We start from the raw sequence: 14,333 nt of genomic DNA, 5'->3' as shown, positions 1-14,333 counted from the left end.
CTGGGCTCAGATGTTCCTCATCCCCAAGAGTGTGATAAAGAGAATCGAAGCTATTTGCAGGAACTACTTGTGGGATGGTTCAACTGAATTTCATAGAGTACCCTTGGTTGCACGGGATAGGGTTCTTGTCCCTAAAGCTGCAGGAGGTCTAGGCATCAAAAAGGTGAGATTTGGAATATTGCAACAGATAGGAAAACTGGTTAACTGGATCTCTTGTAAGGTGATCGTCTATGGATAAAATGGGTGAATGATGTGTACATTAAAAATCGGGATGGCACCAATATATTCCCCCCCCGATGCTCCATGGGTTTGGAAAAATGTATGCAAAGTTAAGGAGAAATTGAAGGACGGATTCAGTGATAGCATTTGGACAATTCATCCTAAAGGATACACTATTAAGAGTAGTTATGATTGGCTATGTAGTGATCAATCCAATGTGGATTGGACTGCATTGATCTGGAACAATTGGAACATTCCTAAACATTCCCTTGTTACTTGGCTCAGAATGCAGGATGGAATGAATATGAAAGCTAAGTTGTATGCTTTGGGTTGCAGTCCTGATGACCTGTGTACTATCTGTCAGGCTCAGACTGAAACTATTGAGCATGTTTTTACCAACTGTGAGTATGTGAAGATGGTGAAACAGGAGCTGCAGCACTGGTTTGGAGGAAGTGATATACAGACTCATTCCCTACTTGCAGCTGATAGGAAGAGCATCAAATGGAAGATCAGGGTTGCCATGTTTAATGCAATTACCTATCATATTTGGCTTCAAAGGAATAATGCTCGTATTCATTATTGCATATTGAGACCTACTGTGTTGGTGAGCAGAATAGTGAATGAAGTGAGGAGAAGAATTCAGGGGAAACTCAGAGGACTTGAAGAGGAGTATGTCAGTACTTGGCTTCGCAATATTGGAGTCTATTAGATTGTGCCTATTTTTGATGTAAAGGGGTCTCGAACCCATGCCTCATTGTATTTATCTTTTGATATATGATATAATATACTCACCTTTTACCAAAAAAAAAAAAGTAAAAATAATTCAAAGAAATATAATTTTATTATATTTTGAGGTAAAGTATTTATTTTGATAGTTTACCGTTAATATATTTCGAAAATAATTTAGTAATCAAATAAAATTTGATATTAATGTATTTAAAGTAAAAATAATTCAAAGAAATATAATTTTATTATATTTTGAGGTAAAGTATTTATTTTGATAGTTTCGAGATGTACAAAAATAGTTTAAACCGTGTAAAACTTTTTATTTCGAAATAAGGGCGTATCGGGGGGAAAATGACAATTCTTTTGAACATTGGGTAAACGAATTTGGAAATGGGTCGTATGAGTATTCAATTTTCTTGTAATCTCGTGTTTAAGAACTTTGGTCTTGTCGGAATTTGCATTTGACCAACGGTTCTAATTATTATCGAAACGAGCCAAAACCGACTCGTAAAATCCCGACTCAAACTCGCTCTTTTCCTCTCTTTCTCCTCTAACCCGCGGCACCCCTCCCCCTTTACCTTTCTTTTTCTGATTTTTTTGTTCTTATGTTCATCATCATCAACATCTCACCAAAAACCACCATTTTTCTTACTTTTCAAGCTAAAATCGCCATATCTTTCTCGTTTCTTATCGGTTTTTCGCATAATTTATATTTCCGGAATCCTCTCGTCGAGATCTACAACCCTAGCCTAAAATCTGCGCAGACCTAGACATGCGGATACACACCACCGCACCCAAGACCCACAATTTTTCTAAAACAAAGTGAGTACCCTAAGGAGTCCACCAAAGTGTTGGCTAGTACTTAAGCTGACCACTTACTATCAGTTTTCTTGAAGTTGTTTTAAGACGAATTTTGGGCAAATTTCGGTTTATGTACTTATTTGTGTGTTTTTCTTATTTGTTTAGGTGAAGAATTGGAAACACGAGATTACAAGAAAATTGAATACTCATACGACCCATTTCCAAATTCGTTTACCCAATGTTCAAAAGAATTGTCATTTTCCCCCCGATATGCCCTTATTTCGAAATAAAAAGTTTTACACGGTTTAAACTATTTTTAAACATCTCGAAACTATCAAAATAAATACTTTTCTTCAAAATATAATAAAATTATATTTCTTTGAATTATTTTTACTTTAAATACATTAATATCAAATTTTATTTGATTAATAAATTATTTTCGAAATATATTAACGGTCCGAAATTACGGGGCGTTACAATCACCCCTCCTTTTAAAAAGTTTCGCCCTTGAAACTTAGAAGGAGAAATTATAGTATACAACATCTTAATAATATAATCATAGGAAAATATAGGTATCTTTTCAATGAAACGGTGATACTCTCGTTGATCAGACAAGAACATCCACATTCATATCAAGATATGAGAATATTTCCACACCAATAAATGAGAAAACCCATTATTGGGACGTCTCCAACAACGAGATTTAACATTCACTAATGTTAAAACCATTAAAAAATTATAAAAGCATTTTCAAAATTTTAGTTTAAAGTTAGGTAATAAGAATAATAATCAAAAGAGCTGTATGAATTTCATGAGGTAAGAATTGAAGGCGAACCTAAATGGGTGTCAAAGATGGAGTTTCATAGGTTACCAACATCAAACTTATGAGAGGAGTATGATGAAGTAAGGAAAAGAGGTATGAGCAGTAACGCTCATGATCAAGGAAGAAGGAAAACCAGACAACAAGGAAATGCCAGACACTTTTATCACAAACTACAACAACACCCAAGACGGTTCCAAAAACTTCCTAACAACAAAACTCATAACCACATCACTCCCAAGGGTTTCCTCAATTGCTTATGTTACCTCATCCTAATCTATTCCCTGAAACAAGGTATTCCACTATAAGCGTGATCTCATCGTTCCAAATCCTCAAACATCCAGAAACAACTTCCACAAGCCTAAGGTCAAGGCTTCCAACAAAGCTATATTCGTATCCAACTAGTGTCAACTATGGTTTCCTCAAAAAGTAAACCTTAAATCAAGAATCCCAATACCAAGCTATAAACTCCAAGAGAAAGTTCCTCGAATATTCCACAAGATTCTCATTTCAAAACAAGGTAGTAACATACCAACCCCAAACTCTAAAAAATCAATAGGATCTCAAGTTTTCTATCCATTTGCTTATTAAGGATTGCCAAAAGCGGATCTACACTCAGCTACAACAACATCCCATCATCTCAAGTACTCAATGCGACCTCAAGGTCTATAAATCTATAGGGTTAACAAATTCTTCTCAACACTAAGTCTCTCTCAACTCAAGAACTCTCAAGAGTCAACTAAAATACCAAATCACATCACCAAACCATTATGGTCATCAACATCTCAAGGAATATTCTTTCAAATTTGACATCCTAAAACTTACTTACCACCAAATTCCCAAGGAACAAGGTCTTAATTGTAACAACACTTTATCACCTCAAAGTTCCTAAAACCATAAGTGAAACTATGTTCTTTAACCTAACAATTGGTGTCAACCAAACCATTACCCTTTCTAGTTACCAAAACAAGTGCTAAGACTTCCCAACAATGTAGCTTACTCTCACTCTCATAACATACTTCAAGTAGTAATCAATATCATTCACTAAAACCAACAAATAATCCCACATTTAACATTTCCCACACGATAACATATAAATTATCAAACCCTCATATCCAAAGTGATTATGGAAGCCAAACCCAAACTCGGCTACTTAGTCAATCCTATATCCTCAAATCACATCTCACTAACTCCGTAAACATGGTCAATAAGGTACCAACTATACTAAGGAGATAAGGAGTGATAAAGGAATTGAGAAACGGTAAAACATTTCCGAAGGATGCATGAATCTGACAAGTTAGGAAACTAAGGAGTCGGTCCGTAAAGATAACGGTTGACATAAATAAGAGGTATTCGAGATAAGAAGATATCTCGGGCAAGAAGAAGATACGTAAAATTTGGCATAAAAAACAAGGTTCAACGAACGTTAAAGAGGAGGAAAGGAGAATAGAAGCGGCACAATGAAAGGGTTACCGCTTACCAAACACTCATCAAAGCTTATGATCGATATGATAAGGTTACACCACTAAGGTGCTCAACAAAGCCCCAAAAGTCTACCAAATTATAAGACTAACAAGGACTCCACAATGGTAGGTATTCCTCAACTCAATTGGTTCTAAGAGCCAAAATCAATTCATCACACAAATTCATTTGTTACCATCCAAGTCCCAAGGTATCTCCTTTACAATTCTCGTCATCGAACTTCACTTGCTATGTCATCCCCAAGTACCATGTCTTGTTTACTCCATCATCTCACCACTTAATACTTCTAGTCTCCGATACCATAAATTAGAATCGCATCTTTGAACTCACGAACTACATCGAACAACTTTCCACCAAAATTCCCAAATTCAGATATGATTACTAAGGTCAACAAGGGCTACTCTATACTAGATTTGGTTAACTCAAAAGGTTTAACAAACTAACTAATTCCAAAGTACGATACCAAATCATTAAGCAACGTCAATGTCCTATTGTATTCCTTTCAAGGCCTACAAGGATTAGGGCTAACTATCATTCCTTTAATTCTCCATAAGAAACATCGAGACTCTCAAATGAAGTAGCTCAGGTTCATTCCATCTTATGTGCTAAGGTAGTACCCATGCTCAATCATCTATAACAAACAAGCTCTCAATAGACATAAATCCAAAGGTGTTCCTCAACTCACTAGGCTCTCATATCATGCACAACTAACAAGTCTAACCAAAGGATCCCAAGTTCTATTACCCTATACCACTCAAACCTTAACCAATCAATTTCTCAACTCGTTCACGCCCTCCAATGATACATTCTCTCAAAACCGGGTTCTCTTGAACAAGGGAACTATCCTGCGGAATAAAAGGAAGGTGTCCACATGGACTTTATTATAAGAAGAAAACGAACCTAAGATGAATCGGGAGAAAGAATTGAAAGGTAGTTACCAAGGCGAGAGAAGAGGAATTTGAAAGACGAATAAACAACGAGATTGGAAGACTAAGGTAAGATTGCATTATCTACATCTATTGGAGAGCCATCTTACAAAAGAGAAAATCAATTAGTACCTAACAATTAGCAATCACAAACAGACTACCACATAAATCCTAATTCTACCCATCCTACCCATCTCTCAAGTTTATTATTTAAAGGTCAAGTGATCTTAAGTGGGGTGCACAAACGTGCGTCGGGAGCAATAGGCTCTGATACCAACTGTGACACCCTTAAAAATTAGTGATAACTAAACGCGTAAATTCTACGGAAAAACTGGTAGGATATGTTTGTAATTGGTCCAACTATATAAAAACCTGTAATTTCAAAAAAATTTCTAAACCAATCACAACATTTTCAACCTTCCCAAGAGGCGGGTGCCAAAACCTGCAATGCTAACGGTAAGAAAATGTAATGATACAAACCCAAAATAGAAAAGGGAGACATATGTCCCTTCAAATTATATACAAAACCAAAAGTTAAAAGGTTTACTATAAGAATAGCCAAAACTAGGTCCAAGGTTCCTTATGCTCACTAGCTCGTATGTGACCCCAACAAAGCATCAACAACCTGTCAATCGCATTTTATACAAACACGAAAGCCACAATTCAGTGGGGAGTAACTTCGAGTCCTCCCAGCCACGAATCGTCAAAATTAATGTAACATGTAGTAAAACATGTAAACAAGATGATAATTAATCTAATTTCCAAGTATTATAACATATGAATACTAAATTGACCAATTTAAGCTATCATGTGAAACATATAACAAATTGTAATCCAAACTTTATCAATTGTAACCGGCTTACATCTCACCTATTACAATTCATAAAGTCACCATACAAGAAAGGGCAATATATCAAAGACAGGCATAAGTTCTTAGCACGGTCAATAGTCACTCTGTAACTCGAGTCTATACCACGAGGTAGGGAAGGTAATCGAACCGGTATCTTGGCTCAGCGGTTAATATTAATAAAACATGGCCAAGATACAACACAACCCTAGCCTAAAATCTGCGCAGACCTAGACATGCGGATACACACCACCGCACCCAAGACCCACAATTTTTTCTAAAACAAAGTGAGTACCCTAAGGAGTCCACCAAAGGGTTGGCTAGTACTTAAGCTGACCACTTACTATCAAAATAAGTAACGAGGTCATGCCCCAACTTGGATATAAATCCACTAGTCAGGAACACAAAGGCTATCAAGCAGTGAACATATACTCGTCAAAGACTATAAAGACCTATCTATGATGAAGGCCGAAATACTCACCTAGGACCTAGTCCCAGCTAGTCCCAGCTTGAATACTTTAGCCCACACCATACAAGACAAGTAAGACACCCACTTAACCATAAGAGGACAAAAAGTCCAACTTACCAACATAAATGCTATCATTCTATCATGTGAAAGGCTATATAAATGTCTATTCAGCATACAATCCAACAAAATCCTCAATAAGTATTCAATACTAATTTCCAATTTTAACAATATTAACCATGTTAAAGGCTTCAGGGAATCTAGGGCCGTTTCTCCAATATAAGAAGCTACTCAATTCAATCAACTATACATGTGAACTAAAACTTGATAAATGGCCTAAAACAAGAAAAAGGCTGATTATCCAATCCATATAAAATTTCATCCAACCGAATTTTTACCCGCAACCCTGACCTGCGGACAGTGCGGGTTAAATTGCGGCTGACCAATCACTCAATTGACTGACATCGAATCAGTCAAAGGGATTAAGGCTCAGTTTTCGGCACAATCATCAAAACATTGCAATTATTGTTATAACATTCATTTTGAGCCTATTAATTACAATTTCATTTTATAAACTAACCTAACATGTGATGACTATTAATATAAGCATAATTTTTACCATTACCATAATTTTTAACTACTAATATGATTCATTTCCTAAGTTTAACCATATGTCACTTATTCTAATTATATCATTAATGAACCTAAAATGACGAACAAAGCATGGAAAACCGCGAAACAAGCAACGGGCCGACCCGAGCCAGCCGTGGGCCTGCCGGGCTGCTGTCGGGCCTGCTACCGCCACCCTTACTCCTTATTTTTTTCCATTTTTGTTCATTATAACCTCGTCTGAACACTAATTAATCGTTCCCAATACAACTATGTTAACTTATACTAACAAAAGACATAAATTAAGCATGCATGCATCATATTTTATCATGTGAAAATTTCTACTCAAACAAAAATCACCAAACATACAAAAACAACAAAGATTGTGACGATTATTCGTCGAGTAACTCGAAATATGTTACCTTAAGCTAGAAATTGAGCCATTAACACCTTAAAAACCAACCCGTAATATACACTAGCCGCTATCTTCCACAATATACGAGTCCCCAAACTCGTCTTCCAATTCTTCACTGGGTTGTAGATCTCGACGAGGGAATTCCGGAAATGTAAATTTCGTGAAAATCCGATAATAAATGCAAAAGTTATGGTGAAATTGAGCTTTGATTTGGTATAAAATGGTGTTTTCTTATTTTTTTGAAGATAGAGGAAAAAGAAGATAAGAAAATCAGAAAAAGGGAAAGGGGAAGGGGGTTTGTCCGCGGGAAAGGGTGAAAGGAAAGGAGGAGAGCGGGTTTGAGTCGGGATTTTACGAGTCGGTTTTGGCTCGTTTCGATAATAATTAAAACCGTAGGTCAAATGCAAATTCCGACAAGACCAAAGTTTTTAAACACAAGATTACAAGAAAATTGAATACTCATACGACCCATTTCCAAATTCGTTTACCCAATGTTCAAAAGAATTGTCATTTTTCCCCCGATATGCCCTTATTTCGAAATAAAAAGTTTTACACGGTTTAAACTATTTTTAAACATCTCGAAACTATCAAAATAAATACTTTTCTTCAAAATATAATAAAATTATATTTCTTTGAATTATTTTTACTTTAAATACATTAATATCAAATTTTATTTGATTAATAAATTATTTTCGAAATATATTAACGGTCCGAAATTACGGGGCGTTACAAATCTAATAATTCAGGATATTTAGCTAATATAGAAGCTTCAATTTCCCAAGTCTCTTCTTCGACATTTCCACAAAGCCAAAGAACTCGGACTAGAGGTACAACTTTGCTCCTAAGTTGCTTGTTGGCTTTTTCAAGAATCCGAATTGGCCTTTCTTCAACCACCAAGTTAGGCTCCAATTCAAGAATCTCTTCATGGATGATATGGCTAGGGTCACTAATGTACTTCCTCAACTGAGAAACATGGAAGACATTGTGAACCTTGCTCAGATTTGGGGGCAATTCTAAACGGTAAGCAGCAGGACCAATCTTTTCAATCACCTGAAAAGGTCCAATATATTTAGGGCTCATATTCCCTTTAACGCCAAACCGTTTCACCCCTTTCATAGGTGACACTTTAAGGAATACTTGATCATCAACCTCAAAGGAAAGTGGTCGACGACGGACATCAGCATATGATTTTTGACGGTCCTGAGCGGCCTTCATCCGCTCCCGAATGATCTTAACTTGTTCAATGGACTCGGTCACCAAATCAGGTCCTAACATTGGAACATTTTGGGTTTGATCCCAACAGACAGGAGTACGGCATTTTCTACCATACAGAGCTTCATATGGTGCCATTTTAATGGAGGCTTGATAGCTGTTGTTGTAAGAGAATTCAACCAGAGGTAAACATTTCTCCCAAGAAGTTTGGAAATCTAAGGCACAGGCACGAAGAAGATCCTCTAAAGTTTGAATTGTTCTCTCAGTTTGACCATCAATGGCGGCGTGAAAAGCAGTGCTCATCAATAGTTTACTACCCAAGGCCTCTTGTAATGCAGTCCAGAAACGAGAACAAAATCGAGGGTCTCGATCTGAAACTATATCTTTAGGAACCCCATGATAGCGCACTATCTCATCCACATAGGTACGAGCTAGAACTTCTAATCTCCAGGTCTCTTTGATGGGAATAAACCGAGCACACTTAGTCAATCGGTCCACCACCACCCAAACAGCATTCTTCCCAGTGGAAGTCCTGGGTAAAGCCATCACAAAATCCATGGATATAGACTCCCATTTCCAAAGAGGAACATCCAAGGGTTGAAGTAAACCCCCGGGCTTTTGATGCTCTATCTTTACTTTCGACAGGTGAGGCATTTCTCGACATACTCCATAACTTCAATCTTCATCCTAGGCCACCAGAATTGCAATCTCAAATCTTTGTACATTTTGGTACCTCCCGGATGAATGGAGTAAGGAGAGAGGTGTGCTTCATCAAGAATTCTCTTTCTCAAATCGGCTGCACTCGGAACATAGATTCTATCATGATAGCGAAGATACCCATCATCATCAATCTTACAATCCTTAGCTTGCCCAAGTTGAATTTTAGCTCGAATGGATTTGAAAGTAGGATCATTAGGAAGGCAAGTACGGATCTCACGGTAGAAGTCAGGTTCAGCTGACATGGCATCAAGATGATGAGAGCCCCTTTTTACAAGGCTCTTGTGATCTTAAGTGGGGTGCACAAACTAGGCTTATTCCTAGTTTTTCTTACTTTTCAAGCTAAAATCGACATTTCTTTCTCGTTTCTTATCGGTTTTTCGCATAATTTATATTTCTGGAATCCTCTCGTCGAGATCTACAACCTGGTATAATTTAATTTCAGTTTTCTTGAAGTTGTTTTAAGACAAAATTCGGTAATTTCGGTATTTTTATGCTTATTTTTGTGTTTTATATGTTTATTTAGGTGAAGAATTGGAAGACGAGTTTGGGGACTCGTATATTGTGGAGGATAGCGGCTAGTGCTTGTTAGGGTTTGGGTTTAAGGTGCTAATTGCTCATTTTCTAGCTTAAGGTAACATATTTCGAGTTACTCGACGAATAATCGTCACAATCTTTGTTGTTTTTGTATGTTTGGTGATTTTTGTTTGAGTAGTAATTTTCACATGATAAAATTTGATGCATGCATGCTTAATTTATGTCTTTTGTTAATTTAAGTTAACATAGTTGGATTGGGAACGATTAATTAGTGTTCAGACGAGGTTATAATGAACAAAAATGGAAAAAAAAGAGGAGTAAGGGTGGCGGCAGCAGGCCGGCAGGCCCATGGCAGGCCCACGGCTGGCCCGGGTCGGCCCGTTGCTTGTTTCGCGGTTTTCCATGCATTTTTCGTCATTTTAGGTTCATTAATGATATAATTAGAATAAGTAATGTATGGGTAAACTTTTGAATTAAATCAAGTTAGTAGTAAAAATTATGTTAAAGGTAAAAATTATATTTATTTTGGTAGTTGCACATGTTAGTATAGGTTAGAAAATGAAATTGTAAAGATTAGGCTCAGAATGAATTATATTGCGATAATTGTAATATTTTGTTGATTGTGCCGAAAACTGAGCCTTAGTCCCTTTGATCGATGCGATGTCGATTAATTGAGTGATTGGTCGCCGCAATTTAACCCGCACTGTCGCAGGTGGGGTTGCGGGTAAAAATTCGGTTGAATGAATTAGATAATCGGCCTTTTTCTTGTTTTAGGCCATTTATTATATTTTTTATTTCACATGTGTAATTAGTTGATTTAAGTAGCTTCTTATATTGTAGAAACGGCCCTAGATTCCCTGAAGCCTTTAACATGGTTAATATTGTTAGAATTGGAAATTAGTATTGAATACTTATTGAGGATATTGTTGGATTGTTTGCTGAATAGACATTTATATAGCCTTTCACATGATAGAATGTTAGCATTTATGTTAGTAAGTTGGACTCTTTGCCCTCTTATGGTTAAGTGGGTGTCTTACTTGTCTTGTGTGGTGTGGGCTAAAGTATTCAAGCTGGGACTAGGTCCTAGGTGAGTATTTCGGCCTTCATCATAGATAGGTCTTTATAGTCTTTGACGAGTATATGTTCACTGCTTGATAGCCTTTGTGTTCCTGACTAGTGGATTTATATCCAAGTTGGGGTATGACCTCGTTACTTATTTTGATAGTAAGTGGTCAGCTTAAGTACTAGCCAACCCTTTGGTGGACTCCTTAGGGTACTCACTTTGTTTTAGAAAAATTGTGGGTCTTGGGTGCGGTGGTGTGTATCCGCATGTCTAGGTCTGCGCAGATTTTAGGCTAGGGTTGTGTTGTGTCTTGGCCATGTTTTATTAATATTAACCGCTGAGCCAAGATACCGGTTCGATTACCTTCCCTACCTCGTGGTATAGACTCGAGTTACAGAGTGACTATTGACCGTGCTAAGAACTTATGCCTGTCTTTTATATATTGCCCTTTCTTGTATGGTGACTTTATGAATTGTAATAGGTGAGATGTATGCCGGTTACAATTGATAGAGTTTGGATTACAATTTGTTATATGTTTCACATGATAGTTTAATTTGGTCAATTTAGTATTCATATGTTATAATACTTGGAAATTAGATTAATTATCATCTTGTTTACATGTTTTACTACATGTTACATTAATTTTGACGATTCGTGGCTGGGAGGACTCGAAGTTACTCTCCACTGAATTGTGGCTTTCGTGTTTGTATAAAATGCGATTGACAGGTTGTTGATGCTTTGTTGGGGTCACAGACGAGCTAGTGAGCATAAGGAACCTTGGACCTAGTTTTGGCTATTCTTATAGTAAACCTTTTAACTTTTGGTTTTGTATATAATTTGAAGGGACATATGTCTCCCTTTTCTATTTTGGGTTTGTATCATTACATTTTCTTATCGTTAGCTATGGCATGTAAATTAGTTCGTTAGCATTGCAGGTTTTGGCACCCGCCTCTTGGGAATGTTGGAAATGTTGTGATTGGTTTAGAAAAATTTTTGAAATTACAGGTTTTATATAGTTGGACCAATTACAAACATATCCTACCAGTTTTTCCGTAGATTTTAGGTGTTAATTTATCGCGTTATTTAAGGGTGTCACAAAGAAGATCAAGATTTAGTGCCTATTGCTGAGGATTGAAGATTTGTTCAACCTTTGAAGAATGCTTCTACTTCCTTGAAGATGTTTCTCGTTCTTTTTGTAACTCGCCTTATTCTTAATCTCTTGATGCTTATCCTTCTTCTAAACTCCCTTCTGTTTTACTTTAAAAGATACGCTTGTACTCCTAACTTGTCCTTTGTTCTTTGCTTATCCTTCCTTAACGCCATTAGATAGTACTCTTTCTTGTGAGGAATGTTGACCTTGGTTGGAAAATTCGACTTTTGAGGAGATTGTTTGTGTCTGACTCTTAACCCTGATTTTGAGAGGATGTTATGTTAGAAAGACTTAGGTAAGGTGATGAGACATACTTAGTGATTCTTATACCTAGTTCCTTGACAAAGTAAGTATAATCGATTGGTGGATTCTTTGTGTTAGGAATGAGTTGCCTATGTGATTAAAGTTATAGAACTTGGCTTTGTTGTTTATGTTTGGGATTTGAAAGCTTAGTAGGTTGAGCGTCGTCGCCTTAGGAGTAAACATGAGATAAGTTTAGAATATGAATTTGGAAGAAAACCCATTTTTAGATGTTAACAATCCCGTATAGATTGGGAATGTGATTTGGTGTTAGTTGTTTCTTGAGAACTTTGTTGAGAAGTCTTTGTCAATTCATTCTTTGGTTTTTTAAAACATTGAGGTTGTGTCGAGTGCTTGAGATAAAGAGATGCTTTTATACTTGAGTGGTAGATTTGCTTTAGGGAAATCCTAATATGTGATAAGATAGGTGGAAGAAGTATCTAACCGATTTATCACCCCTTAAACGAGCGTTTATTTTACCTTGACCCTTGTTTGGGATTTGGCGTTTTGTCATGAAGGTACAATACCCTAATAGACGTGACCTTGTTAGAGAGAACCTTAAGTTTTAGGAAGCGTATGGATTAAGCCTTAAAATCCTCTTTCATACCTTTAATCGTTTTCCTCCCTTTCGTTCATACCTTGGTTGGATTTGAATCTTAAGTATAAAAGTTTACTCGTTATTTCCTTGTCTTGAATACCTCCCTAATTCTAATATCTCATACTGGTTGTTAACTAGTTATCTTTATGATTAGACTATTTTAGTCTCACACCCTGACATGTTGCTTAAGTTTCCTTGTTGTCTAAATTCCCTTTCTCCTCGATCATAAGCGTTACCGTTCATACCTCTTTTTCTCGCTTCATCTTGCTCCTCCTTTAAGTTTGATACTCGTATCTTGTGAAACTCTATCTTTGACATCCTTGTAATTTTGACTTCAATTTTTACCCTATGAAAGTCATTATAGCTCTCTTGTTGGTTAAGTTTGAGCTCTCTTAACATACTTTGTTTTTATGCTATCTAAGTTACTTTCCTTGTTGTACAACTTCTAAACTTTCAAGCTACCAGTTTCGATTCATTCTTAAAAGTTTATGTCACTTCTGCAAACCTAACCTATTTTCAAAGATCTGAAAATGAAAATTTGATTTAGTTCCCTATTCCTTCCTTGAATATAAACTCATTTATCGTAATTTTAATTACTAGACCCGAGATTTCGTTAAGTTTTATCCGATTTCTGTTAACTTTGATCTATTTATGACTTCTTTGTCAAAGTTTAATGTTACACTTTCAGGGATTTGACCCCCAATTGGGTTTAAAAGTGAAACCTTTATTTCTATTTTGGTTTTTTTTTTGCAAAAGAAAATTTGAGTAGATTACCTTTTCTTTTGATTTTAACGTTGATCGGATGTTAGAACTCGTTATTAGAAAACGTTTAATAACTTGTTCTACTCTTGTCGACGAGTGATTTTCGGTTTTAAATTTGTCTTTGACTTGGAAGGTTAGCGTTCTTGTGTGCACAACAAGAGCAATTTCGTTCCATGAATGAGACTTATACTTTTGAAAACTCTTCATTAATGTTTTCGAAAGTATTTTGATTTTTGATTTATACAAATGATTTGCCTTTGACCTTATCTTGGATTTGGAATGTGATGTTCTTGAATGCGCAACGAGAACACTTCCGTTCCTTTGATGAGAATCTGGTTCTGTCGGAAAATTTTATTTGAAACTTTGGAATGAATTTTGATTCTTACAATAAGTGACCTTTTAAATGTTTTGGTTACCGATTCCAATTTCAGTTTTATTTTTATAACCTTTCATTTATACTTTCAAGTTTCGAGGACGAAACTTTTTAAAAGATGGGGTGATTGTAACACCCCGTATTTTATTAAGTTGGATAAAATTCTTTTAATTGCTATTTTGAATTTAATTACATCATTTAACGATTTATATATATATGCTTAGCTAATTAATTAATTTCATCATAATTCGATACGTTAATTTTAATAATCATTAATAAGTTTATTTAAAGTTAGTTCGAGTTTATTGAA

The 14,333-nt window shown here is 36.1% G+C and overlaps 1 protein-coding gene across 1 annotated transcript; it reads left to right on the top strand.

The window, feature by feature from the left end:
• The first annotated feature begins 271 nt into the window (after positions 1–271).
• LOC141601254 (uncharacterized) lies at positions 272–928 on the top strand. Its single transcript, XM_074421516.1, has one exon. The coding sequence runs from the start codon at positions 272–274 to the stop codon at positions 926–928; it is 657 nt and encodes a 218-aa protein (XP_074277617.1).
• The last annotated feature ends 13,405 nt before the right edge of the window (positions 929–14,333 follow it).

The sequence above is a fragment of the Silene latifolia genome, chromosome 9 (genome assembly GCF_048544455.1).
Source record: "Silene latifolia isolate original U9 population chromosome 9, ASM4854445v1, whole genome shotgun sequence".
Classification (NCBI taxonomy): domain Eukaryota; kingdom Viridiplantae; phylum Streptophyta; class Magnoliopsida; order Caryophyllales; family Caryophyllaceae; genus Silene; species Silene latifolia.
Note: the sequence above shows the minus strand (reverse complement) of the source record. Positions and strands in the feature narration are given on the sequence as shown.